At 36.8% G+C, this 25,850-nt stretch overlaps 2 protein-coding genes across 4 annotated transcripts; both read right to left on the bottom strand.

The window, feature by feature from the left end:
• Positions 1 to 2,189: 2,189 nt before the first annotated feature.
• Positions 2,190 to 14,892, bottom strand: LOC132150598 (hemicentin-2-like). Of its 3 annotated transcripts, XM_059559264.1 has the most exons (11): positions 14,769 to 14,892; positions 10,523 to 10,777; positions 10,087 to 10,416; positions 9,732 to 9,971; positions 9,408 to 9,635; positions 5,311 to 5,550; positions 4,986 to 5,213; positions 3,170 to 3,409; positions 2,846 to 3,073; positions 2,504 to 2,761; positions 2,190 to 2,408 (listed from the first exon to the last, which is right to left on the bottom strand). In XM_059559264.1, the coding sequence occupies exons 1-11, from the start codon at positions 14,815 to 14,817 to the stop codon at positions 2,254 to 2,256; spliced, it is 2,451 nt and encodes an 816-aa protein (XP_059415247.1). In that variant the 5' UTR covers positions 14,818 to 14,892; the 3' UTR covers positions 2,190 to 2,253. The 3 variants fall into 3 exon arrangements, with proteins under 3 accessions (XP_059415247.1, XP_059415248.1, XP_059415249.1); XM_059559265.1 differs by lacking the exon at positions 4,986 to 5,213; XM_059559266.1 differs by lacking the exons at positions 4,986 to 5,213; positions 5,311 to 5,550; positions 9,408 to 9,635; positions 9,732 to 9,971.
• On the bottom strand, positions 14,211 to 22,986 carry angptl6 (angiopoietin-like 6). Its single transcript, XM_059559287.1, has 7 exons — positions 22,904 to 22,986; positions 21,207 to 21,718; positions 20,232 to 20,355; positions 19,513 to 19,722; positions 17,492 to 17,685; positions 15,465 to 15,735; positions 14,211 to 15,378 (listed from the first exon to the last, which is right to left on the bottom strand). The coding sequence occupies exons 2-7, from the start codon at positions 21,675 to 21,677 to the stop codon at positions 15,194 to 15,196; spliced, it is 1,455 nt and encodes a 484-aa protein (XP_059415270.1). The 5' UTR covers positions 21,678 to 21,718; positions 22,904 to 22,986; the 3' UTR covers positions 14,211 to 15,193.
• Positions 22,987 to 25,850: the final 2,864 nt, after the last annotated feature.

Here is a 25,850-nt window from a genome sequence, read left to right as displayed (position 1 = left end):
TTTAACCTGCCACAGGATCTGCTGAAACAGTTCTACTCCACCATCATCGAATCCATCCTCTGCACTTCAGTAACTGTCTGGTTCAGCTCAGCTTCTAAATCTGACCTCAGAAGACTACAGAGGGTAGTCCGGACTGCTGAGCGAATTATCGGTACAACCCTCCCATCTATTCAAGAACTGTACTTATCCAGAGTGAGCAAAAGGGCTGTTAAAATCACTCTGGACCCCTCACATCCAGCACACTCCCTCTTTGAACTGTTGCCATCTGGTCGACGCTACAGAGCACTGAGCACCAGAAAGACCAGACACAGGAACAGTTTCTTCCCTCAGGCAATCCATCTTATGAACAGCTGATAATAACTGTGGGACACACTACACTATTTATATTTATATACACTACACTTTTTATCCAACACACATACTTAGCGTACACTTAAATCTTTTGCACATAATATACATGTACATACATGGAACACACTACACTACTTATATTTATATTTATATACACATACACTTATTTATCCAACACACATACTTAGCGTACAGTTAAAACTTTTCCACATAATATACATGTACATACATAAATGCTCATTTTAATATACCTGCCATACATTGTCAATTTGTATATTGTCAATCCTTACCCACCTATTTGTATTTTTTTGTATTTTTATTCCTTATTGTGTTTTTTGTTCTGTCGCTGTTATGTTGCACTGCGGAGCTCTGTCACGAAAACAAAATTCCTCGTATGTGTGAACATACCTGGCAATAAAGCTCATTCTGATTCTGATTCTGATCCACTGGTTATTTGGCAGTTATTTTTTAACCTTTGTTGTGGTAAAAGGTTCATATTAGAATCTAGCATATTTAAGGTTCTTTCAGGAACCTTTTCTAAGATGTACTGTGACGACTAGACTGAGTACAGTTAGAACACCTTTTGCTTGTTACATTAGGAAATTACTATTTAATTTACTATTACTATTTTTAAATTACTTATTTAATTTTATTCAGTTAATTGTGATGTCAGATGCAGTTGTGGTGGCCTCCATCAGTTTAACCAAAAATAGGCCTTGAGTTGATACAGTGTGTTGCGTCTGTACCCATGACCACCTCACTTATTTCTAAAATGTTGTTGTCAATTTTTAGAACACAAATTAAAAATCATAAAAATCAATATTCAGTTTTATATTCATAAATGAACAAGAAGCTATTCTGGGTTAAATTGAGTGAAGTGAAGTTCTTACCCCTAAAAATAGACTTTGTTCAATAGACTATCTTCATATTTTACAGCCGTACATCCTTTAAATTTTCCCCATACCACATTCAACCTTTAAATCTCAGGGAGCCTACTAATTCAGCTCAGAACATGACAAGTGACAAAAGCAAATTATTTTAAATGAATTTGGTTGGCAAAACACCTTTTAGACATGATCAGGTTGGGCACATTTATATTATTGAGGAACACAATTATGTAATTCTGTAACACTCCTACATATCTGAAGCATATCTATGTGTTGTGTAAGGTTTCATCAGCAAGATTATTTATCTTTCTTTCTTTTTTTCTTAGTAATTGTTTATTATTACTATTATTATTTATTATTATTATTATTATTATTACTATTATTATAATGTTGTTTAAAACTTGTATGACTTTCTTTTGTTCTGTGAAAGAAATTATGAAAATCACTGACAAGTTGTTTTGTACACCAGTTATTTTAATTATATGGACAATATCTTATTTTGTGTTCTGCAGAGGTAAAGTTATACAGGTTTGGAACAACATCAGAGTAAATGACAACAAAATATCCCTTTAATGTGTTTGTTGTTTTGTTTGCAAAACATGTTTATGTATTAAACAGTTTATGGACACTCATGATGTTCTGTTTATTTAGTCAAATTATATCAGTAATGTATAATATTAATAATAATAATTTTAAATGTTATTGCTATCTAGACAAATGTTCAAGAAGGAACTGATGAGGGTCATTAATGCCTCTTTAAGTGAACGTTCCAATTAGAACCTTTTCAAAATGTTTAAAAAATGAACCTTTAAGGTACCCCCACAGTTTTTTACCTTTTTTTTTTAAGAGTGACACTGTACAGCAAATAACCATAACCAACATACCGCAAAACATTTTGTTGTCGTGTGACAAGATAACTTACACGTTACACCACAGACATTTATAGATGTTCCGAATATTTTGTCTTTTTTCAATTTTAAGCATATTTCAACCTATTAAAACAAGATAAAACTCACTAAAGGCTCCCATTGCTTAACGGCTGCATTTCTGAGTGTATTTCATAATGTCCACTTGATTTTCTCCTTCTCCACATTACGACCACTAAAATGATGATTAAAACAAGCGGTGCAAATACCACTACAACAATTAGAATGTAGTTGGGAGAGACGTCTAAAAGAGGAAAAAAGCAAAAAAAAAACATTAGTAATGTATCACGCAATTAAAGAAAATAATTAAATATCATATCATATTGTTTTCAGACTCACAGTCCAAACCTGTTATCTCCACTATGAAGGTCTTGTCACTGCGTCCAAATTTATTCGTGGCACTGCATGTATAAACTCCAGCACTGGTAGACATGGCTCTCTCAATGTTAAAGTGGCGGCTCCCAGTGGAAATGTTCCTATTTTTGAAGCTCCACCACACCTCAGGTTCTGGGTTACCAGTGGTGTAGCACTCTAGCGTTAAATTGCTGTCTTCTTCCATAACAAATTTCTCTTGGCTGTCATGAAACACTGGGGCATCTGTGTTAAAGTAGAAGTTGTTTTTGTTAATTCATTGGCAAAGGTTGTTGAAGAAATATACACTGTAGAGCATTTGTCTCTTACGTAGGATGTTGATGGTGAATGTAGAATTACTAGTTCCGTGTTGGTTATGTGCAGTTAATTGATACCAGCCACTATCATTCCAATTGGGATAAAAGTCATGCTGGATAATTTTCCCATTTTTGTAGAGGAAATATTCAGGCTTTGGTAATCCATCAGCTATGCAAGGAAGTTTGAAGAGTGTTTTATCTTTTACTTCATAGCTCTTGTCGCAGTTCAGTTCTGGAGGATCTATTTTGGTGGAAAAACAATCAACTTACAGACAAAATCAGAGACACAAAACATCAGGTTTTAATGCAGAAGTTCCTGAAAAACTCAGACACTTACACTCGACTGTTATGTTCATGAAACAGCTGACATTATTCAGGTCATCACTGGCAATGATTTCATATAGGCCAGAATCATATCTGGTAAGAGGCATAGAGGAATTGACAGATGATGATTTATTTCTCCAGGAGATGTCTGGACGAGGGTTACCTTCAACAGAATATAAATTTAAAGGATATGAATCCAATGAGGTCCCTTTCAATGGTGACCAGTCTCTACAAAACTGAATTTTTGGAGCAACTGGAAAAGAAGAACAGAGAAAGATTAGAACAGCATATTTATTTGTTGCAATTCTGAGAGATTTTCACTAGCTGCCTTAGGCATTGAGTGCAGCTAGTTCTCCTCTCACTTCAGGAAGTCGTTATGCTGACACCTCCACTCTTAAGAGCTCCTATGCTAGGATTGAGTGTTGTTAGGCTTCCTCTTGCTAAAGAGAGCTATTCTGCTGAATCCTCCGCTCTTTAGAGCTCCACTAAGACAGTATTTTAGAACGTAGGCTCCTTTTTTGTGAGTCTCGCTAACTGTCTCTAGTGCTGAGTGTGATCAGGTCTCCTCTTGTTCTAGAGAGTCGTCTTGCTGAGGCCTCCACTCTTAAGAGTTTCGCTACTAGAGCTGACTATTGTAAGGCTTTTTCTCATTTAAGAGAGTCATCCTGCTGAAGCCTCCGCTCCCCAGAGGTCCGTCATTTGCAGTTATATTATTTTGTAGGTGCTTTCTTTGAGCCTCACTAACTGCCTCAGGCAGTGAGTGTAACTAGGTCTCCTATCATTTTAGGATGTTGTCATACTGAGACCTCCACTCTTAAGAGCTCCCCTACCAAGGTTGTGTGTTGTTAGGTTTGCTCTGATGTTAGAGAGTTGTCCTACTGAAGCCTCCACTCCCCAGAGCTCTGCTTAGGCAGTATTATGAGTTGTAAGCTCTTTCTTTTTGAGCCTCACTTACTGCCTTTGGCACTGAGTGTAGCTAGGTCTCATCTCACTTAGGGAGTCATTATGCTGAGACCTTCACTCTTAGAGTTCCATATTCTGGTGGGTAATTTAGTCTATGATGATTGGAGCTTGAGCCTGCCCGTAAAGCCTAGCGTCTCACTAGCAGGGATGCTGTTCCTTGAGTCTTGACATGGAACTGTTACCTGGGCACTTAACCCTCAGCATGGCAGCTTTGGTATTTTGTTCCCCTAACCTACAGTCCACCTACATTCCCTTGCAGAATACCTTCAAACCTTTCAAAACACCGTAGTAACCACATCTATGTTGTTAGGAATTCTGTGCCTGCTCTTCTGTCCAGGCACCACCAGAGGTCACTAGCCACCACATGGACACTCTCACACTTGAGCACCACTGACGCTCACAACACACAGACTGTTTAGTATGACCTCAAACTACATTTCCCATCAGCCACTCCCCTAATGAAACTCTCACCTGATCACACATCTGCAGCCAATCAACTCAAGCTACTTTAGCCTTGGACTTTTGACCCACTCAAAGCAGAGTAATGTATAGCGGGTATTACACTTCTGGTGTAGCTATTCTGCTTAGCCATCGTCAGTGTTCTTAGCCCAGCCTTGCCTGTCTTCCCATGTTTTGATTCTTGCTCGGATACTTTGGATTTAACCCTTTGCTTGCTTCTCAAAAAATAAAAGAAATAAACAGAACTGCATAAATAACTGTGAACTCCCTCCCTAGATGATTTTTTGGATTCAAGCTGTCAAACTAATTAAAAAAGTTTTTTTTTTTTTAAGACAGAAGCTGTTTTTTGTTAATTCATTGCCAAAGGATGTTAAATAAATATAGATTGTAGAGCATTTGTCTCTTACGTAGGATGTTGATGGTGAATGTAGAATTACTAGTTCCGTGTTGGTTATGTGCAGTTAATTGATACCAGCCACTATCATTCCAATTGGGATAAAAGTCATGCTGGATAATTTTCCCATTTTTGTGAAGGAAATATTCAGGCTTTGGTAATCCATCAGCTATGCAAGGAAGTTTGAAGAGTGTTTTTTCTTTTATTTTATAGCTCTTGTCGCAGTTCAGTTCTGGAGGATCTATTTTGGGGGAAAAAACAATCAACTTACAGACAAAATCAGAGACACAAAACATCAGGTTTTAATGCAGAAGTTCCTGAAAAACTCAGACACTTACACTCGACTGTTATGTTCATGAAACAGCTGACATTATTTAGGTCATTACTGGCAATGATTTCATATAGGCCAGAATCATATCTGGTAAGAGGCATAGAGGAATTGACAGGTGATGATTTATTTCTCCAGGAGATGTCTGGACGAGGGTTACCTTCAACAGAATATAAATTTAAAGGATATGAATCCAATGAGGTCTCTGTCAACGGAGACCAGTCTCTACAAAACTTAATTATTGGAGCATCTGGAAAAGAAGAACAGAGAAAGATAAGAACAGCATATTTATTTGTTGGCATTCTGAGAGATTTTCACTAGCTGCCTTAGGCATTGAGGGCATTAAAAATGATATGTAATATTGTTACCACATTATTTTAGTGGAGAGCACATACAATTTTCACAGTAAATATCTGTTCACATTTCAAGATATTTGTATAAGAGTTTTATGATCCATGTCTCAGCCTTGAACATAATGCACAGCAGCCAGTCAATGATTATAAAAGCAGAATCCATTGCTTTTCACAACAGATGAAATAATAGTATGCTTTGACTGAGTGTTTTTGGTGGAATAAGTGGTGCTTGGTATCCACTGGTTTTATCATTGCTCATACTTATGATTAGGAAAAAACCCTTATCTCTAACTATTACACTTTGGTACAAAACTGATCCTGAACCATAACGACATTAATGATAAGTCATAATGATAAGTCATGGGATTTGTTGCTATTATTTTGCCAAACCTGCTAGTAAATATCCACCTATATTCCCTTGCAGAATACATTCAAACCATTCAAAACAACATAATAACCACATCCATAAAAAAAATTTCTACTTATTGACTCAATCTATATTGAGTTTCTTTAAAAGCTTTCATACATGAAATGATCTCATCCATATGTTCTCACCCTGTGTACAGAAGGGGAACAAAGTTCTACATGTCTTTAACGTTTGGGCGTTGTAAGTGTGAAAGCTACTTGACACACTGTCTACATGTGCTGTAGATTCTAATTTAAATCAGAAAGAACACTTTGCAAACTCTGATAGCTTTAACACACTTAATTATTTGTAAATGAACATGGAGGTCTAACCACATCACATTCAACACCATCAAAACAGCTTCAGTGTTAGTAGAAATAGGGCTAAGGAAAGAGAGATATAAAAAAAGAAATAAACAGAACTGCAAAAATAACGATGAACTCCCTCTCTGGATGATTTGCTGGGCATCTAGCTGTCAAACTAGTGGTATCACGATTTACTGTTTTATCACAGTTCTTTGTCATGTTGGTTAAAAATTATTTGCAAGTTGTCTGAGCATTACAGCCAAACTAATTTCCAGATTATAAAGACAAAGCCTTTCAAGGTAAAAAAAAAAAAAAAAAGCAGATATTTAGGCCAAAGATAAAAATCTTTGTTCTTATTTTTAAATAACAAAGATAAAAGAATGACAGATACACATTACAACTACACATAATATACAAATAAAACAAACAGCTTTATTTTCAGGTACAATAAGTGTATTTAGCAGGAGCATTCGAGAAATTTAATGAACAAATCTAAAAATATTCCTAAAGCAACTGTACATTTCTTCAGTCAAGAGCAGTGAGGGATTTTTCTCTTTGGGTTTTGTTGTTTTATTAACATGAAATAGTTCACCCAAAAATAAAATTTCTGTCAGCTGTCTTTCAGTTCTGTAATAGTGTTTTATTTTTATACCACCATTTATTCACTCAAAGTGGTTTTAAACCTGAATGAGTTACTTTCTTCTTCTGAACATAATGCTATTTTGAGGAACGTGGAAAACCAAACAGTTGCTGGTCCACAGTTGACTTCCAGAGTATTTTTGCTACTATCAAATTCAATGTGGACCAGCAACTGTTTTAAAAAAATCTTCTTTTGTGTTCAGCACAAGAAAGAAATTAATACAGGTTTGAGACAACATGACAGTGAGTAACTAATGACAGAAATTAAATTTTAGTGTGATCTATTCTTTGACAGCTATGACAGTAGGCTGCATGTTTAATAGGCCTACTGTCCCTTTAAGACCTGCACGCATCTGATATACAGGCACGTATATCTCTCAACGGTTTACTTTCATTTTAGACATAACCAACTAAGTCTACATGTAAACTTTGTGTGTTTTGACAGTTTTAGACAAAAGATAACTCTGTTCAATAATCAGGCGCTGTTTTGACAGGTTTTAGCGGTCAGACCAGCACGCGAATGAAACATTTAAAAGCACATGCGGATAAGTAACTCTACCGCTGAGTTAACACTGCTGTGAATGCATGTGGCATTGTACAGTCGTGGCCAAAAGTTCTGAGAATTACATATTTATTAGTTTTCAAAAAGTTTGCTGCTAAACTGCTTTTATATCTTTGTTTCAGTTGTTTCTGTGATGTACTGAAATATAATTACAAGCACTTTATACGTTTCAAAGGCTTTTATCGACAATTACATGACATTTATGCAAAGAGTCAGTATTTGCAGTGTTGGCCCTTCTTTTTCAGGACCTCTGCAATTCGACTGGGCATGCTCTCAATCAACTTCTGGGCCAAATCCTGACTGATAGCAACCCATTCTTTCATAATCACTTCTTGGAGTTTGTCAGAATTAGTGGGTTTTTGTTTGTCCACCCGCCTCTTGAGGATTGACCACAAGTTCTCAATGGGATTAAGATCTGGGGAGTTTCCAGGCCATGGACCCAAAATTTCAACATTCTGGTCCCCGAGCCACTTAGTTATCACTTTTGCCTTATGGCACGGTGCTCCATCGTGCTGGAAAATGCATTGTTCTTCACCAAACTGTTGTTGGATTGTTGGAAGAAGTTGCTGTTGGAGGGTGTTTTGGTACCATTCTTTATTCATGGCTGTGTTTTTGGGCAGAATTTGTGAGTGAGCCCACTCCCTTGGATGAGAAGCAACCCCACACATGAATGGTGTCAGGATGCTTTACTGTTGGCATGAAACAGGACTGATGGTAGCGCTCACCTTTTCTTCTCCGGACAAGCCTTTTTCCAGATGCCCCAAACAATCGGAAAGGGGCTTCATTGGAGAATATGACTTTGCCCCAGTCCTCAGCAGTCCATTCACTATATTTTCTGCAGAAGATCAATCTGTCCCTGATGTTTTTTTTTTTTTGAGAGAAGTGGCTTCTTTGGTGCCCTTCTTGACACCAGGCCATCTTCCAAAAGTCTTGGCCTCACTGTGCGTGCAGATGCGCTCACACCTGCCTGCTGCCATTCCTGAGCAAGCTCTGCACTGGTGGCACTCCGGCAGCTGAATCCTCTTTAGGAGACGATCCTGGCGCTTGCTGGACTTTCTTGGACGCCCTGAAGCCTTCTTTACAAGAATTTAACCTTTTTCCTTGAAGTTCTTGATGATCCTATAAATTGTTGATTTAGGTGCAATCTTAGTAGCCACAATATCCTTGCCTGTGAAGCCATTTTTATGCAACGCGTTTCTTTGCAGGTCACCATGGTTAACAATGGAAGAACAATGATTTCAAGCATCACTCTCCTTTTAACATGTCAAGTCTGCCATTCTAACCCAATCAGCCTGACATAATGATCTCCAGCCTTGTGCTCGTCAACATTCTCACCTGAGTTAACAAGAAAATTACTGAAATTATCTCAGCAGCTCCTTTAATGACAGCAATGAAATGCAGTGGAAAGGTTTTTTTGGGATTAAGTTAATTTTCATGGCAAAGAAGGACTATGCAATTAATCTGATCACTCTTCATAACAATCTGGAGTATATGCAAATTGCTATTATAAAAACTTAAGCAGCAACTTTTCCAATTTCCAATATTTATGTAATTCTCAAAACTTTTGGCCACGACTGTACAGTGTATGACGGAGGCACCAGGACTGCAGCTGATAGAATGTGCGCTGTAGCATGATATTACGATATTTCTTCAAAACCAGATCATGGAGACATTTTTATCGTCTGTGATCAAAAATCATCATATCACACACCCCTATGTCAAACTAATTTAAAATGTATAAAAAAAAAGAAAAAAAAGACAGAAATTGTCTTTGTTAATTAATTGCAAAAGGTTAGAGAATTGTAGATAGAGAATATAGATTGTAGAGCATTTGTCTCTTACGTAGGATGTTGATGGTGAATGTAGAATTACTAGTTCCGTGTTGGTTATGTGCAGTTAATTGATACCAGCCACTATCATTCCAATTGGGATAAAAGTCATGCTGGATAATTTTTCCATTATTGTAGAGGAAATATTCAGGCTTTGGTAATCCATCAGCTATGCAAGGAAGTTTGAAGAGTGTTTTTTCTTTTACTTCATAGCTCTTGTTGCAGTTCAGTTCTGGAGGATCTGTTTTGGGGGAAAAAACAATCAACTTACAGACAAAATCAGAGACACAAACATCAGGTTTTAATGCAGAAGTTCCTGAAAAACTCAGACACTTACACTCGACTCTTATGTTCATGAAACAGCTGACATTATTCAGGTCATTACTGGCAATGATTTCATATAAACCAGAATAATATCTGGTAAGAGGCATAGAGGAATTGACAGGTGATGATTTATGTCTCCAGGAGATGTCTGGACGAGGGTTACCTTCAACAGAATATAAATTTAAAGGATATGAATCCAATGAGGTCCCTTTCAATGGTGACCATTCTCTACAAAACTGAATTATTGGAGCATCTGGAAAAGAAGAACAGAGAAAGATAAGAACAGCATATTTATTTGTTGGCATTCTGAGAGATTTTTTTTGCTTCTCACATGTGTGGAGACATTAAACAATATTTTGTTCACTAACAATATACAGTAATGCTGAGAGGTTTTGATGAATTTTTAGGAGGAGGTTGAGGTCCTTCTGCTCCCAGATGCAGCTCTGCTTCACACCAGTATTGAGCTCCATCATCAGCTCTGTCTGGACGGATCAGGAGTCTGACAGTTTTATTTACTGGAGTCTTGTCAGTGTCAGTGAAGGTGGTTTGATTCAGCAGAGTCTGATTTTTGTACCATTTGACAGTGAGATTCTGAACTGGAGCTACATTATGAACGTCACACTGGAGCTCATACTGCTGTCCCTCTATCATTGGTCCTCTGTGAATCACAGTTCTGATGGACACACTGTCTGGAGTCTCTGTGGAGGAAGATTTACACACTCTGAAATCTGCTGTGATGAATGTACATTTATTAGATATTTCTGAGAATGAACAGAAAAAAATATAACTAACAGAGAAACTCACTGTAAACAGTGACTGGGAGCTCTACTTGACACTGTGCACCTTTAGTTGGATTTATGTAACAGTATGGCTTTATGTCCCATTCTGTCAGTTCTGACACTCTCCATGTGATCAGACTGTCACTGGTCATAGGCACTCCTCCCTCACTGGCTTCCCATCCCATCCCTTTATGGGCGATTGAAGTGTTACAGTTAACTTCAACAGAACCGCCGTATCTCACAACAACTCTCTGTGGGTCGAGCTGAAGAGGACAGTGGTCTACAGAACAGAATGAGATAAAATCATGGGACAGGGCAGTGGAATAAAAAATAAATAAATGATGTATTCCTCATTCCTTAGGGGTCCCACTTGTGATCACTGGCAGTAAAAACAGACAGAACACAATAAGCATAACATTTTTATTAAATGAATAAACTGTATTTTGATTCAGTGATATTTGTAGTAATTTTAGGGGATCAATCTATCTATCGCTACAAAAATATGCTATCACTGCAGCACTCTTTTGAACAGTAAAGGCCCTGATATACGATATATTCTTCGTTTCGTGGCAAAAAGAAGTTCGAAAAGGCTGAGCGATTGTATACTGTTCACTGATTCTACCTTCTTTCTTTTCTATCTCATTCTTTTCATTTGAACTGAGTTGGCTACACATGCTTACTTTCGTAAATTGAAACATTATTTCTAATTTATTTCATAAATGTAACTTTATTATTTTCACAATTATTTATTAATGTCACACACACCTACCTGCCTTTTGACTTAAAAGATGAATGGTAAATGTTACAGACAAATTATCATGGAACTGTTCAGTCTATTATTAATTTTTATTTCCACTTTTATCCAAGGAGACAGAACTATTTGCACTGTATTTATCATTGGGACAATATTCATACAATACTATAACCTAGAAATAATTTAAAAGGGGTCACTTGCAAGTCGCAGCATCATGAATTATGTGCCTAGCAACATCTGATTCAAATATTATGCTAATTAACAGTGAGCGGTGGTTTCAGACATCACATTACATTACTCGTACTGACTCTTATTCTGCATGAAAGAATGAAAAGACATGCTGAAGGCGGAGCCATTCTCAGACATGTCTCATGACATGTTTCATGTCTTCCATGTCTCAGCCTTGAGCATAACTGATAATCAATTTTAGAATATATGAAATATAAGGGACGTAAAGATTGCTTTCAGTTTATAATGGTAATACAATCTCCAACCAGCCGCTCCCTGTATTAATTTCAGTGTAGTAGGACGTGCACACTAATGTAAACATTCACTACCATTAGCAAATAATAAATGAAAAACTGACCATGAAAACAGCATTGTCCAGTCAAGATGTTAAACAGATTATCTTTTTATTAAGTTCAAGGGGATACTTATATGTTTGGATTGGTTGGAAATATGTTATTTAAATAGTCATCACATCACTACCCACAAACAACGGGGACGCCAAAGTTGCACTTGCCTCAAATTCAAAGCTAAAATGCAGTGTCAACAAAAACTTTTTGCCAAATGCATGACAGAACTGTTTGCACTGAACTATGCTTTTAGGGTTTCCGCGGTTCCTTAAAAAGTCCTCGGCTAAATTGTTTCAATTTAAGGCCATGTAAACTCTAAAATGATACATAACGTCGTAATTATTAGAGGTCTTAAATTTGGGTACAGAAAGACAAAAATAGCAGTATAGATTAGTATGCAGATTAAACTTCAGAATGCTATGATTTCACTGAATAAACGTCCGGCTGATTTGTACCACCGTTCCTGGGGAAACTGTTATATTTCTGCAGTTCTGAAAGTGAGAATTGCTGGCAGAGAACGAATTAGCTTTTTCAATAAGCCCGTCTGCTTTTTTTTTTTGATACATATTTAAAAAAGTGAACCAGTGCTTTAACAGAAAGCTAATGCATTATAAAAATCTAAACAATTAAGACACTAAGATATATTTATGTATTTTAATATAATAATTGTCTAATAATAGCCTCATTGTTTAAATTTATATAATAATTTAAACTTCCCTTTTCTTAAAAATTGTTTAAAGGCTGAAATATGAAGTGCAGGTCTTAAAAGGTCTTTAAAGCTCTTACATTTTATTTTAAAAATCCTACAGTTACCCGGTTATTTTATGTTACCATTTGGAATAACTATTTATTTTTTTATTTTTTATAAGCCCTTTTTAACTGTCCTCTTATGATGTTTTGAGAATATTCTGTAATAAAAAAGAGGACCTCTGTACATTTATTTGTTGCAAATTTACAAACAATGCAAATGAGATGTTTATTTGTTGGGGTAATATTGCTGTCAACTGACAAACAAGTTTCCCTTCCCTTAGCTTAACTGCATAAGTTTTATAGTTAATAAAATCATTTAAAACAAATTACAATTTTAATCTACAATGGGTTACATTTGAGAGTTATTGAGTTTGAAAACAAAGTAAATGAAATAGCCTATAAGGTGAGATGTCTGATTAACATGACACTACACCACATAGTATATAGACGTCTCTACTATTAACTGGTCACCTTCTGTTGGTGGCTTTTGTTAAAACCACTAAATCCTAATGTAATATGTCCCAAAACACACTACTACTTCCCAGCCAGCAATGACATGCGGGGCCCAGATTCATGGGCGGCAAATGTGGGCCCCATTATGGACTTGCACCCGGGATCCACATTGGGGCAAGCCATGGAAGCCCAGACGTACTAAAAGTGGGACCTGTAAGGGTACTGCATGGGTCGTAGTTGGGCAATTCATGTCAGACCCATTTGCGCCCCACCTGCCCAAATGGGTCTAAAGTGGGTTTGCACCCAGGATCCAGCAGGCAACCTTTCTGAGAGTCCACTAATCAGCATAATTCAACACAGCATTAACTTTGACCTATTTTGATGTTTTTTACATTTTTGGGAAGTTACATATATGCAGGACCCACATATGCGTTCCCAGATCAAACCCAACCGGCCATCCCCACTCAGCCCATAAATATGCCATGCAGGACCCATATATGCATTCCCAGTTCAACCCCATGCCCACTTGGACCATAAATATGCCATTCAAGACCCAAATATGTGTTCCCAGATCAAACCCATGCCCACTTGGCCATAAATATGCCATTCAAGACCCATGTGTTCCCAGTTCAAACCCATGCTCAATTGGCCCATGCCTGTCCCTTATGGGGCCCATGTAATCAGCTCATATGGGCTTCCTATGTGGGACTCATACTACAAAACCTACATGGGACCCGCTGATTTCACCCAGTCAAGGCCCATGCCCACATAGTAACCATGGAACCCGTACTTAACCCATCTGGGCCCCACATGTCATTGCTGGCTGGGTTGATACCATTATTGAATGGTCTTAATGGTGAAAAGTTGATGGTTTGTAGTGGAAATAGTTAGAATTTCTGTGATGGTTTCTATTGTTTTTGTCAGCCGGGTCACAAAAAGTTTTGTGATGTTATCTGGCATAAATGCGACAGAATTGTTGTAATATTGTGAGATAGTAGTAGGACTATTTGGGATAAAATCCAGGGCTGTTTTTCACTACCAATCCGTCCCTGTACAAAGCTGATGCTGAACCATAAAAAACATTAATGACCAGTCATGTGATTTGTTGCTATTATTTTGCCAAACCATTCAAAACAACATAGTAACTACATCCTCGCAAAAAATCAATATTGAGTTTCTTAAAAAGCTTTCATACATGAAATGATCTCATTCATATATTCTCACACTGTGTAAAGTAAGGAAACATACTTCAGTATGTCTTTAACGTTTGGGTGTTGTAAGTGTGAAAACTACTTGACACACTGTCTACATGTGCTGTAGATTCTGTCCAGAGACTAACACTTACCACACCGTAATAACATTTCTAAAGTCGCAACTTTGACAAATAAAAAGTTAATGGTCTCTGGCTTTAGAAATGAAGATCACTTGTCAAATAAAATCAGAAAGAACACTTTGCAAACTCTGATAGCTTTAACACACTTAATTATTTGTAAATGAACATAGAGGTCTAAACACATCACATTCAACACCATCAAAACAGCTTCAGTGTTAGTAGAAATAGGGCTAAAGAAAGAAAGAAAGATATAAAAAAATAATAATAATAAAAAATAAACAACTGCAAAAATAACAGTCAACTCCCTCCCTGGATGATTTGCTGGGTTACTAACTGTCAAACTAATTAAAAAGTTGAAAGGATCCACAGAAAGACCATCTGTACAGACAGGATGAGGAGAACTTACCACCATGAGTAAGGCTGATCAGCAAGAGACTTATCAGCAGCAGAAGCATTGTCAAGCAAGCGATAAGCAATGATGCCGTTAATGCCTGAGTTGGATGATAGATGCAGATGTCTCCTTTGGTGTTGTTTGTAAAAAGGATTTATTTTCTCTTAATAGCGAAACCATGAAATGAAGTGACTGAGACCAGGAAATCCTGTCTTAACTTAGTAAGTGAGAGGAAAACCACAGACATGAGGAAATAGGACAAAAATATGCAACAATATCAATAAACTTCAAGACTAGATCTCTAACAAAATAACCTGAAGCTCCACAAAAACATTTAGTGCTCATTGTCACATCTTTGTGTAGACAAGGGGGCAAAAGATAGCACTCAATCTAAGTACTCTCAACTCTTTGGGTGCTCTGTTGATATGTTTCTGTGGCTGTTAAGCAGGTTTGATCATCATGTCCACTTTCTTTAGAGAGTATGAGCCTCCATGGAGCTCTGCCCAGTAAACACCATCCTGGTATCGACTTCTGTAATGGCCTCCTCTATACCACACCCCATTCAAGTTGGAGTGGGCACACATGTGGTACCACCAGCCACCCTTCTGGTAATGAGCACAGTTACCTGTGGAGGACAAACAACAGATGTTTTTTTTTTTTTACATTATTTTAATGACAGTCCATATAAATGATGTGAAATACAAAAAACACCTGAATAAGCATCCTTATCACGGTCCAGAGTGGTGAACGCTTTATTGTTGTGCCATGAAAGGGAGTCTCCTGCGTTGCCTTGATAACTGCCTAATCGTAGACGATACCAGTCACTCTCTGGTTCCACCTGAAAGCTGTCGTACTCTGCAAACGCCTGTCGTCCTTGCCAGTCTTCCATGGCTACTCGCAGCTTGTAGGTGGCCTGAGAGGTGAGCCAGTACAGGTGCTCCAAACCCAACCAGTATTCACCATCCAGATTCCCAAAACCTTGCTGTATATAGGCAATAGTTATGTCATTAATTTAAAAAAATCCTTTTTTTGCATTAAAATCTGCTTTTTATTATTCATAAGGATGCTCATGAGTGCCCCCATGGCCCCTTTTTTCAGCTTATGTGGCCTGTGTCATTTGTAAAGGGCCATGGACTAAACCTGGACAGACAACATTGCAACTCATGGTTATAGGTGTGAGATTACACTACATGACTCAACAGATAACCTGAACCGATTTTAAAACATTGGGTATAATATACTTGCCAACTTTGTAAATGGTAACAGAGGAGAAATCTTGGCACAAGTTATGTAGTGTATTCTCACCTTTAGTGGTTGGTATTTTTCCAATGCCATTTTCTACACAATACACAAGTAGACGATGACAAGTGACCGTCTTTATGAGTGAATCATTGATTCATCCATTCAAATGTTTTGATAAAACACACAGATTCATTCAGAAACCAGACAAATGACTGTCTATATGAGTGAGTGATTGTGTTATTCACTCAAACAATTTGTTCAATCACACCGATTCATTAAGGAACAAGAAGCTGGCTGTCCCTATGAGTGAGTCATTGAATTATTCACTTTGAACAAAATGATTTGTTCAAACACACTGATTCATTCAGGAGCTAGTGTTGTCAAATGATTAATCGTGATTAATCGCATCCAAAATAAAAGTTTTTGATTACATATAATATGTGTGTACTAGGGGTGGGCGGATCAATCTAAATATCGATAGTATCGATGCCAACACTGGTATTGGTATCGGATCGATACAGTTGTAATTGAATCAATATTTTAATTTAAATATCTCTCATCTACGTTCATTATAATTTGCTCGTGTCTTCTACCTCTACAATCCTGAAAAAACGCTGCTTTCCTATCCTGGCCCACTTTGCTGCTCCTCCCCCTCCTGCTGCTCTGCTATGAGTCGTTGTTGTGTCGTCACGTGACTCACTGACACAATGCGCCGAGGAGCAGCGAACAGAGTGAGCGAAATTGCACAGGTATATTTGTTCTTTGTTTGTTCTTCAGTAATAATTGTGTGCACTTTATTTCATTTGCTTTTAAAATCAGAAAAAATGGAGAGATTTTTTTTATTCTTTATTTTTTTATATTATTTTTAAAAGGCTGTAAAGAATTCATTCTACAGTGCCTAATAACTAATAATTTTTTGGACTTCAATACATTAATAAAAAATATTGCCTAAATAATTGATCATTCATTCACCTCAGAAATAATGACATAGACCTACTGCACTCCCCTACACAAATGTTTTTTTTTTAAGTAAAAAGTATCGTATTGGTATCGGTATCGGCAATACTGACCCTATATGTATTTGGTATCGGATCGATACCAAATTTTGCAGTATAGCCCACCACTAGTGTGTACTGTATAAATTGTGGCTGCATCTGAATAGACACACTACTCTTCTATATATTAGGCGAAAGATGGTATGTGAAATGAGTAGTAGGACTTCGTCGGAATTAATAGTAAACACATGACAATGACAAAATATCAATGTAGCACAGATTACATTCATACTATAAAATACGTACTTGTTAGCTGTCACAATGTACTGTCACAAAGTACTCTTACTAAGAGATGAGCAATATTTTGAATTTGTTGCATTTGATTTGAACTTGTTGTTTTGGCGGAAATGTTATGCAAAGTTCACTTAGCACAGATGCTACGTAGACTTATTTACAGGCCTACTATATCAACTTTAACACATTAAGTAATGTTTTGTGCACCTTGTACTGTTCCCAGGTCCTGAAGAAGTTGACAGAGCCATCCTGTCTCCTCTGGATTACGGTCCAGCCACCCTGCGCTCTGCTCTGGTCACACCAGGCCTGCAGAAGTGTGTTAGTATTGCGCGGTCGCAGCAGGTAGATGCCGCTGGTCTTCTCTCCTGACTCTAGCACATGATGGCAGTCATTCCACGGTCCTTTAAAAGAGACAGTATACTACAGGAATATAACAGGAATTGAATTTTTAAAATCATTTAATTACACTGTTCTTTGGTTTTGGTTTGATTGGATATTATGGCTCAAATATTTAACATAAAAAATATTCCTGGTTACTGCATTGATAACATTCTCTAATCAAAATATTTTGAACAAAACATGTTTTCTTGAGAATATTGTTTTAATAATATATATATATATATATATCTTAATTGTCTTTTGTATTATATGACAAAAGCCAATGAATAAATGACATTACCATTCCAGAAAGTGGCATCTTTAATGGTGGGAAAACAAACCAGTGTTTTGTGATATTAGTTGGCTTGTCTCACTTGTGTGATGTCATTAAATTTCAAAAGACAACAGATCTGAAGCGTTCAGAGAAGCTAGTTTCTATGTTCAGAATTTTAGGTTTAGCATTTGAGTTGAGTACATGAGCTGTATGGCAGCACTCTAATGAACAGATAGTGTGGAGGAGCTGGATGGATGGTAAAGAAGGGCTGCGCTTCTGCTGATTCAGAAAGCAGCAAGGTCATGACCTATATACTGTATACAACTGTCTCTCAGCCTTAAATTATCAGTCCATCATGGAGGAATTCACACTCCTACAAACCACCAGAAGAATTTGACCTACTGCACTCAGTGGCATGTTCCTTCTGTACCTAGATACAGACTAAAACCTAAAAATAATAGTTTGCATTGTTAGATTTAAAAAAAAAAACATTATTTGATTTATTAAAGAAGCCTACAAATGAACCTACAAATACCAACATATGAACCACTGTATTCACACCTTGGTATCTGCAAAAAAAAATTAAAAAATACATTTTATTAGATTTTATTTCAAAATAATGTATTATTTCGTTATTTTAAAACTTTTCTTAATGTTATAAAATAATTTTACAATTTATTTAAATTCACTCTGTAAATGCTTTTCTTTTAAAGGAACAGTTCACCCAAAAATGAAAAAGTCCATTTTAGCAATTTTTCATTTTTGGGTGAACTGTTCCTTTAAATACAAAGATTTGTTTCTACACAAATATCTAACTTAAAACCCTTCTTCAGTTATTAATGTCAGCATGAGTGTGTTTTAAAACTGTTTAGTGGCTGCCGTAACAGTGGCTGTAATTTAGGTCTGTTAAATGGAGTGAACTTGTGTCCTGTAATCTCACACCCGAGTTTGTGGATGTAAAAGCATTGCATTGCAATTCAAGGGTTGCGTCAAAAAGCTTTTTAAAGTGGTGATTAACTCGCTTATGCTTTGTGTGTGTGTGTGTGTGTGTGTGTGTGTGTGTGTGTGTGTGTGTGTGTGTGTGTGCTTATGCTAATAAACAGCTTTCAGCCTGAACACAGCTCTCACAGTCCTGTGAAGTATAATGAGGGTCACCATCTCTGATAAGACAATGTTTGGAATTCTCAAAGATAAAGCTTCCTGACCACAGGTCACTGACACCCAGGGCTTCCCAACTTCGTGGGAAACATGGATATGACTGATATCTGGGATTGTTACTATTTTGCTAAGACAAGGATCATTATAACCATTGCTCTTACTTTAAGTTAAGGATTTAAGCAAATCTCTAATTCTAAATATTAAACTTTGGTGCACCCTTTGTGCTGCAGATGTTAATTACACTTCAAATGTGGTGGCTTGTTAAAGCTTGGAGGATGATAAATCAGGCAAAAAGATGCGTCCACATCAAAGGAGGGACAACATTGGGTAATTTAAGTAAATAATAGGTCCTTCAGAACACCGAAAAGCTTAGAAAACTCAATAGCAACACACAAAAACCAGCAACACCCTATCCTACCTGGAGATTTAGTCACGGGGTAACTGGTGAAAGGTGTGTCTGTTGGCAGACGGGGCAAGCCATCAAAGGGCTCCAGCAGTTCTGAAGGACTCTGTTCCTGGTGCAAAGGGGCACTTTGGTCTCTTTGGACATTGCTGGCAACTTCTTTAGCCTCCGTGTTCACATCCACCAACCCACTAGACTGTTGAACCGGAAGTGATGTGGTTGCCTGTAAAGAAATTCATAAGAAATGTCACTTGGTTTTGGGGGATTACGACTGTATGTTTGTGGAATATCCAAAGTGAAACCTGAAAGCTCAGACTTTGAGTTAAGGGGCACTTGGATCCAAATGCAGATAGTGTTTATTAAAACAATAACAAAGCACAAGAAAACCACAAAAGGAAGAAACAAGAAACTGTTGCTTGTTGCTGTTGTGCACACACTGTGCTCACTTCTTCTAAGCCTGCACTGAGACAAGCGCCACAGCAGACTTCTAATTCTACAGTGGCATATCATTACAAGCATGCGGCCTCAGAAGAAGACCACAAGGTGCTATTTTGAAACAGGGCCAACGAACACAGGAAACAAAAGACGGGTTAAAAATACTAACTAAACACAGTTGGAAACAAGCAGACTAATGACAGGAAACAAGTAAAACTACAACTTAAAGGTCCACCTTACAAAGCAAAAGCACAAAGGCACAGAACACATAACAGATGTTCTTACCTGCGGTGCTTTAGTGGGGTTCTTGAGCTGGCACTGTTTCTCCAGATGTGTGATTAGTTGGCTCTGGTTGCTCACTAGAGAGGTCAGTGCATCGTACTTCTTTTCCAGGTCTCTGTAACTGGTGGACACCTGAAGCACCTGTAAGGATTTGCCATCGCACAGATGAAAATAATGATCAAAATATATGAAAAGTAGAAAACTCAACTATGAGTGGTTAAATAACTTTCCATAAAATTAATGCATGAATCTGTGAAAATCAAGTGTGCTTGAATGTGCAGTTGTAGTGTACTTCAAATCTTAAAGTTGATTTGCAAAAAATATATGCAGATAATATAATTGTATATTTTTAGTGTAATGCAATATATTTTTTTATTATAGCGTGTATTGCAGATAATATAATATTAATTAAATAAAACGCCACTTAATTTTATTTAAAGAGTCTGTAAACTGTCATTACTGTTTTTAACACATTTAAACTGCGCTTTGTAATAATGTCACAATAAAATTTTACTTAACAGTATTAATTTATGGTTTTAATAATATTGTGTCTTGCTTTAAAGAATAGTGTTATGCATTATTACATTAAAATATTACTTTAAAATCTAAAATTAACCTATTTTAAATGTACTAAATTACAACTCCATTATTACAAATTTGTGTTTACAAATATACTGAAATATATGACATATACATTTAAATAGAAATGGCATTGACATATTTTAGTTGACCATAAATGCTTGTCAAAACTATGCTTAAGTGGGTTAAAAAAATCACTTAAAAGTTCAACAAATTGCTTCATTTACGTCACTAAAGTGAGAAAAAAAAAATAGTATATTATTTTCATATTAAGTACTCCTATTAAAAATCACTTTTTTTTTTTTACTTTTTCTTTTTTAGTTTGTATTAAAATCTATGATTTTTCATTGCACATTTTGGTATTGTGGCAAATCTGTGCACATCTTGAGACATTAGAGAATGCATTTAGCTACCTGGGCTGTTGCATTAAGCACCAAACTCTCAAGCCTCCGTTGCTCCAAAACCTGATCCTTCTTCTGGATGATCTCATCCAGCAGTTGGGCGTAGAGTTGGGTGATACGGGCGTTCATGTTGACGCTCTCCCTGCGCAGAACTCTCATCTCATTGGCCAGTGTGCCCTCCTGCTCCAACTGCCCACGCATTGCGTCCAGCTGTTCCTGCTGCCGGTCCAGCAGCACGCGCAGGGACACCATCTCAGAGCGGTTGACACGAGCCGTCTCGGTACTCACACAAAGCGCCCCTGTTAACTTCTGTTGAGGTACGATGAAAGTGTAGGAACAGCGGCTCGGCTTTTTCTCTGTTGTTCCAGACGATTTTTTCTGACCTGCATCTTCCTTGGAGGTGTCTGCATTAGAGGCATCCACACAGCAGGCCCCACCAAAAACCAGCAGGAAGCCCAAGACACAAGTCACTGGAATTTCCATAAGTGTTGCGTTACTGAGCCAATAAACTGTCCAATATGATCCTAACAAACAAATAAAACAAAATCTGAGCATTTTAAGAGAGTACAAATTCATAAAAATTTCATCTAAAAAAAATATATATATATATATATATATATATAGTTGCAAATTGCCATTCAATTCTGTTGTGTGCTGAATAAATAAGCTTTCCACTGATATATGGTTTGTTAGGATTATACAATATTTGGCTGAGATACAATTATTTGAAAATCAGGAATCCTAGGGTGCAAAAAAAAAAATCTCAATATTGAGAAAATCGCCTTTTAAAGTTGTCCAAAAGAAGTTTTTAGCAATGCATATTACTAATCAAAAATTACGTTTAGATATATTTACGGTAGGAAATTTACTAAATATCTTGTTGAAACATGATCTTTACTTAATATCTTAATGATTTTTGGCATGAAAGGAAAATTGATAATTTTGACCCTTACAATGTATTGTTAGATACTGCTACAAATATACCTGTGCTACTGATAACTGCTTTTGTGCTCCAGGGTCACAATTATTTATAATTGTACAGTGAGCTAAAACCTGCCTGAATTGTAACATTATAACCACCCACTCAGTCAGTCATGAACTGAAGAGGCCTGCAGTTTTGATGCATGCCAGATGTGCATGTTTAATGATGGGAGGTAAAACCCAGTTTTGCCTTTTCTTGGGTTAATTAGCATGTCAACAGAAACAGAGCCTGGGTCAACCTATCATTTCATTTGATTGTCAAAATCAATAGCTAAAGTCAATACCGATTAAAATTACAGCTTTGGTACACATCATAAATGTCATAAGCAATTAACACATCTAAACATTGACTGAGGCATCTACTGAAAACAGCTAAACAAAGGTACTGAAAAGAACAGTGCTGCCTATTAGAGAGGATAACTATTACCCTCTCTAACCAGGGTTTTTTTAGTGTTTTGTTTTTTTAAATCAAAATTTGACTTGTACCTAAAGTACCTAAAGTCATTGTGAGCTGTCAATTAATAAATCTTTTGGAAAAGTTTCACTTTAGACTAAAATTCCATATTAAAATACATAAGTAATATTTCAACAGAAGATACATAATTGATATGCGTCTTTATAGTTAAAGTAGTTATTTTTTATGTTTTTATTTGTTTAAAAGAAAACATGTGGAATATAACCATGATTCTGAGAAAACAAATCACATTATGAAGAGATATTTCTCTTACCTCCTTATATCACCAGATGATCTTCTTTTTTTGGATTTGGTCTCTTTTTAAGGTAATGCCTTGTCCTCCGACTGATGCAAACAGAGATCTGAGATCTTTATAACTAAAAGATTATAATACCAATGAAAAATCACTGTCATAAAGGGAAACGCCTTTGCTATTAGTGATTGAACATAATGACTGCGCAGTGGATGTTTGGTCGGTTCTCGGTAGTCTTCAGTGGAAATGTTCAAAGACACTGGGGAGTGGGAGACACCCAGACTGACACTAAACTTTTAAAGCAGGAAGATCAGCTCTTGTCAGAGGATCTCTAAACAAAGAAGAGTGTAATTACAAGCCATCCTAATGAGACCAGCCCCCTCCTTTCTGGTCACAGGCCTGTCCCCCACACACAAGCACTCCCACCACCCTCTCCTTCACTCCAGTCATCATGCAGACTGACCATGACTCTACAATGACCCTGGAGCACAAAAGCAGTCATAAGTAGCTCAGGTATATTTGTAGCAATAGCCAACAATACATGAGATGGGTCAAAATTAGCAAAAACAATCATTAGAATATTAAGTAAAGATCATGTTCCATGAAGATATTTTGTAAATTTCCTACCGTAAATATATAAAAACTTTTAAAAAAAATTGCACACCTTGCTTTACAGGCGATTTTCTCAATATTTAGATTTTTTTTGCTCCCTCAGATTCCAGTTTTTCAAATAGTTGTATCTCAGCCAAATATTGTCCTATCCTAACAAACCGTCAATGAAAAGAATATTTATGTACCCCATTTATCCTTATGACTGGTTTTGTGGTCCATGTCAAAATACAGCTCATTACAAAATAATAATAATAAAATTCACAATAATGCAGCATTAAAGTATGTGCAGGAAATTGCTAAAATGGACATGATTACTTACATTCTATTGTTTTGAAATTAAGATACCTGTAATGCTAGTTCTGCATTGGTGGGGACTTTCTATCGACTTCTGCAATTATGAGCTAATGATAGTTACATACAGTGGCCCAGTAGTGCACAACACAACGACATTAAAAAAGCAAACATAAGCTCCCAACACAAAGACATTAAGCCACAACACAAATACATTAAGCATCAACACAAATACATTAAGCCACAATACAACGAAATTCTCACAACACAACGACATTAAGCCACAACACAAATACATTAAGCCACAATACAACGAAATTCTCACAACACAACGACATTAAGCCACAACACAAATACATTAAGCCACAACACAACGAAATTCTCACAACACAAATACATTAAGCCACAACACAACGAAATTCTCACAACACAACGACATTAAGCCACAACACAACAACATTAAGCCACAACACAAATACATTAAGCCACAACACAACGAAATTCTCACAACACAATGAAGTTAAGCCACAACACAAATACATTAAGCCACAACACAAATACATTAAGCCACAATACAACGAAATTCTCACAACACAACGACATTAAGCCACAACACAAATACATTAAGCCACAATACAACGAAATTCTCACAACACAACGACATTAAGCCACAACACAAATACATTAAGCCACAATACAACGAAATTCTCACAACACAACGACATTAAGCCACAACACAAATACATTAAGCCACAACACAACGAAATTCTCACAACACAAATACATTAAGCCACAACACAACGAAATTCTCACAACACAACGACATTAAGCCACAACACAACAACATTAAGCCACAACACAAATACATTAAGCCACAACACAACGAAATTCTCACAACACAACGATATTAAGCCACAACACAACGACATTAAGCCACAACACAAATACATTAAGCCACAACACAACGAAATTCTCACAACACAACGAAATTAAGCCACAACACAACGAAATTAAGCCACAACACAAATACATTAAGCCACAACACAACGTAATTCTCACAACACAACGACATTAAGCCACAACACAATGACATCAAGCCACAACACAAATACATTAAGCCACAACACAACGAAATTCTCACAACACAATGAAGTTAAGCCACAACACAAATACATTAAGCCACAACACAAATACATTAAGCCACAACACAACGAAATTCTCACAACACAACGATATTAAGCCACAACACAACGACATTAAGCCACAACACAAATACATTAAGCCACAACACAACGTAATTCTCACAACACAACGAAATTAAGCCACAACACAACGAAATTAAGCCACAACACAAATACATTAAGCCACAACACAACGAAATTAAGCCACAACACAAATACATTAAGCCACAACACAACGAAATTCTCACAACACAATGAAGTTAAGCCACAACACAAATACATTAAGCCACAACACAACGAAATTCTCACAACACAACGACATTAAGCCACAACACAACGACATTAAGCCACAACACAAATACATTAAGCCACAACACAACGAAATTCTCACAACACAACGAAATTAAGCCACAACACAACGAAATTAAGCCACAACACAAATACATTAAGCCACAACACAACGAAATTCTCACAACACAACAAAGTTAAGCCACAACACAACGAAATTAAGCCACAACACAAATACATTAAGCCACAACACAACGAAATTCTCACAACACAACGAAATTAAGCCACAACACAACGGAAGTGCTCCCGACCACTAGGGGGCAGTGTTGAAAGTTAAACACCGATATTTCATCGAGACGTATGTGTAACTTAAAATGAAAAACGTGTTTTTATTAAATGTTTTAAATAAAAATAAATTGATAATATTTTCAATTTGGACCGTTTAGCTCTACTCCTGTACACAATGTTTTTTCCTCAGGGGGCTTATTTAAATCCAGTGCTGTGTGGGGAAACCATTGCTCTTTCCGTAGAGCTTTCAAATTGACAAGAGGAGAAGATTTTTCATCTTACAAGAACTTCCCCTGATGACTGTAAAT

Source organism: Carassius carassius, chromosome 1, assembly GCF_963082965.1.
Source record: "Carassius carassius chromosome 1, fCarCar2.1, whole genome shotgun sequence".
Lineage (NCBI taxonomy): Eukaryota > Metazoa > Chordata > Actinopteri > Cypriniformes > Cyprinidae > Carassius > Carassius carassius.
Note: the sequence above shows the minus strand (reverse complement) of the source record. Positions and strands in the feature narration are given on the sequence as shown.

Coding starts and splice junctions, on each gene's coding strand:
- angptl6 (XM_059559287.1), bottom strand. CDS start 21,677: ATGGAAATTCCAGTGACTTGTGTCTTGGGCTTCCTGCTGGTTTTTGGT. Junction 19,723..20,231: donor GTGCCAGCTCAAGAACCCCA/CTAAAGCACCGC, acceptor GAATTTCTTTAC/AGGCAACCACATCACTTCCG. Junction 15,379..15,464: donor TGATAAGGATGCTTATTCAG/GTGTTTTTTGTA, acceptor TGTCCTCCACAG/GTAACTGTGCTCATTACCAG.
- LOC132150598 (XM_059559264.1), bottom strand. CDS start 14,817: ATGCTTCTGCTGCTGATAAGTCTCTTGCTGATCAGCCTTACTCATGGT. Junction 9,636..9,731: donor CATGAACATAAGAGTCGAGT/GTAAGTGTCTGA, acceptor CCCCCAAAACAG/ATCCTCCAGAACTGAACTGC. Junction 3,074..3,169: donor CATGAACATAACAGTCGAGT/GTAAGTGTCTGA, acceptor CCACCAAAATAG/ATCCTCCAGAACTGAACTGC.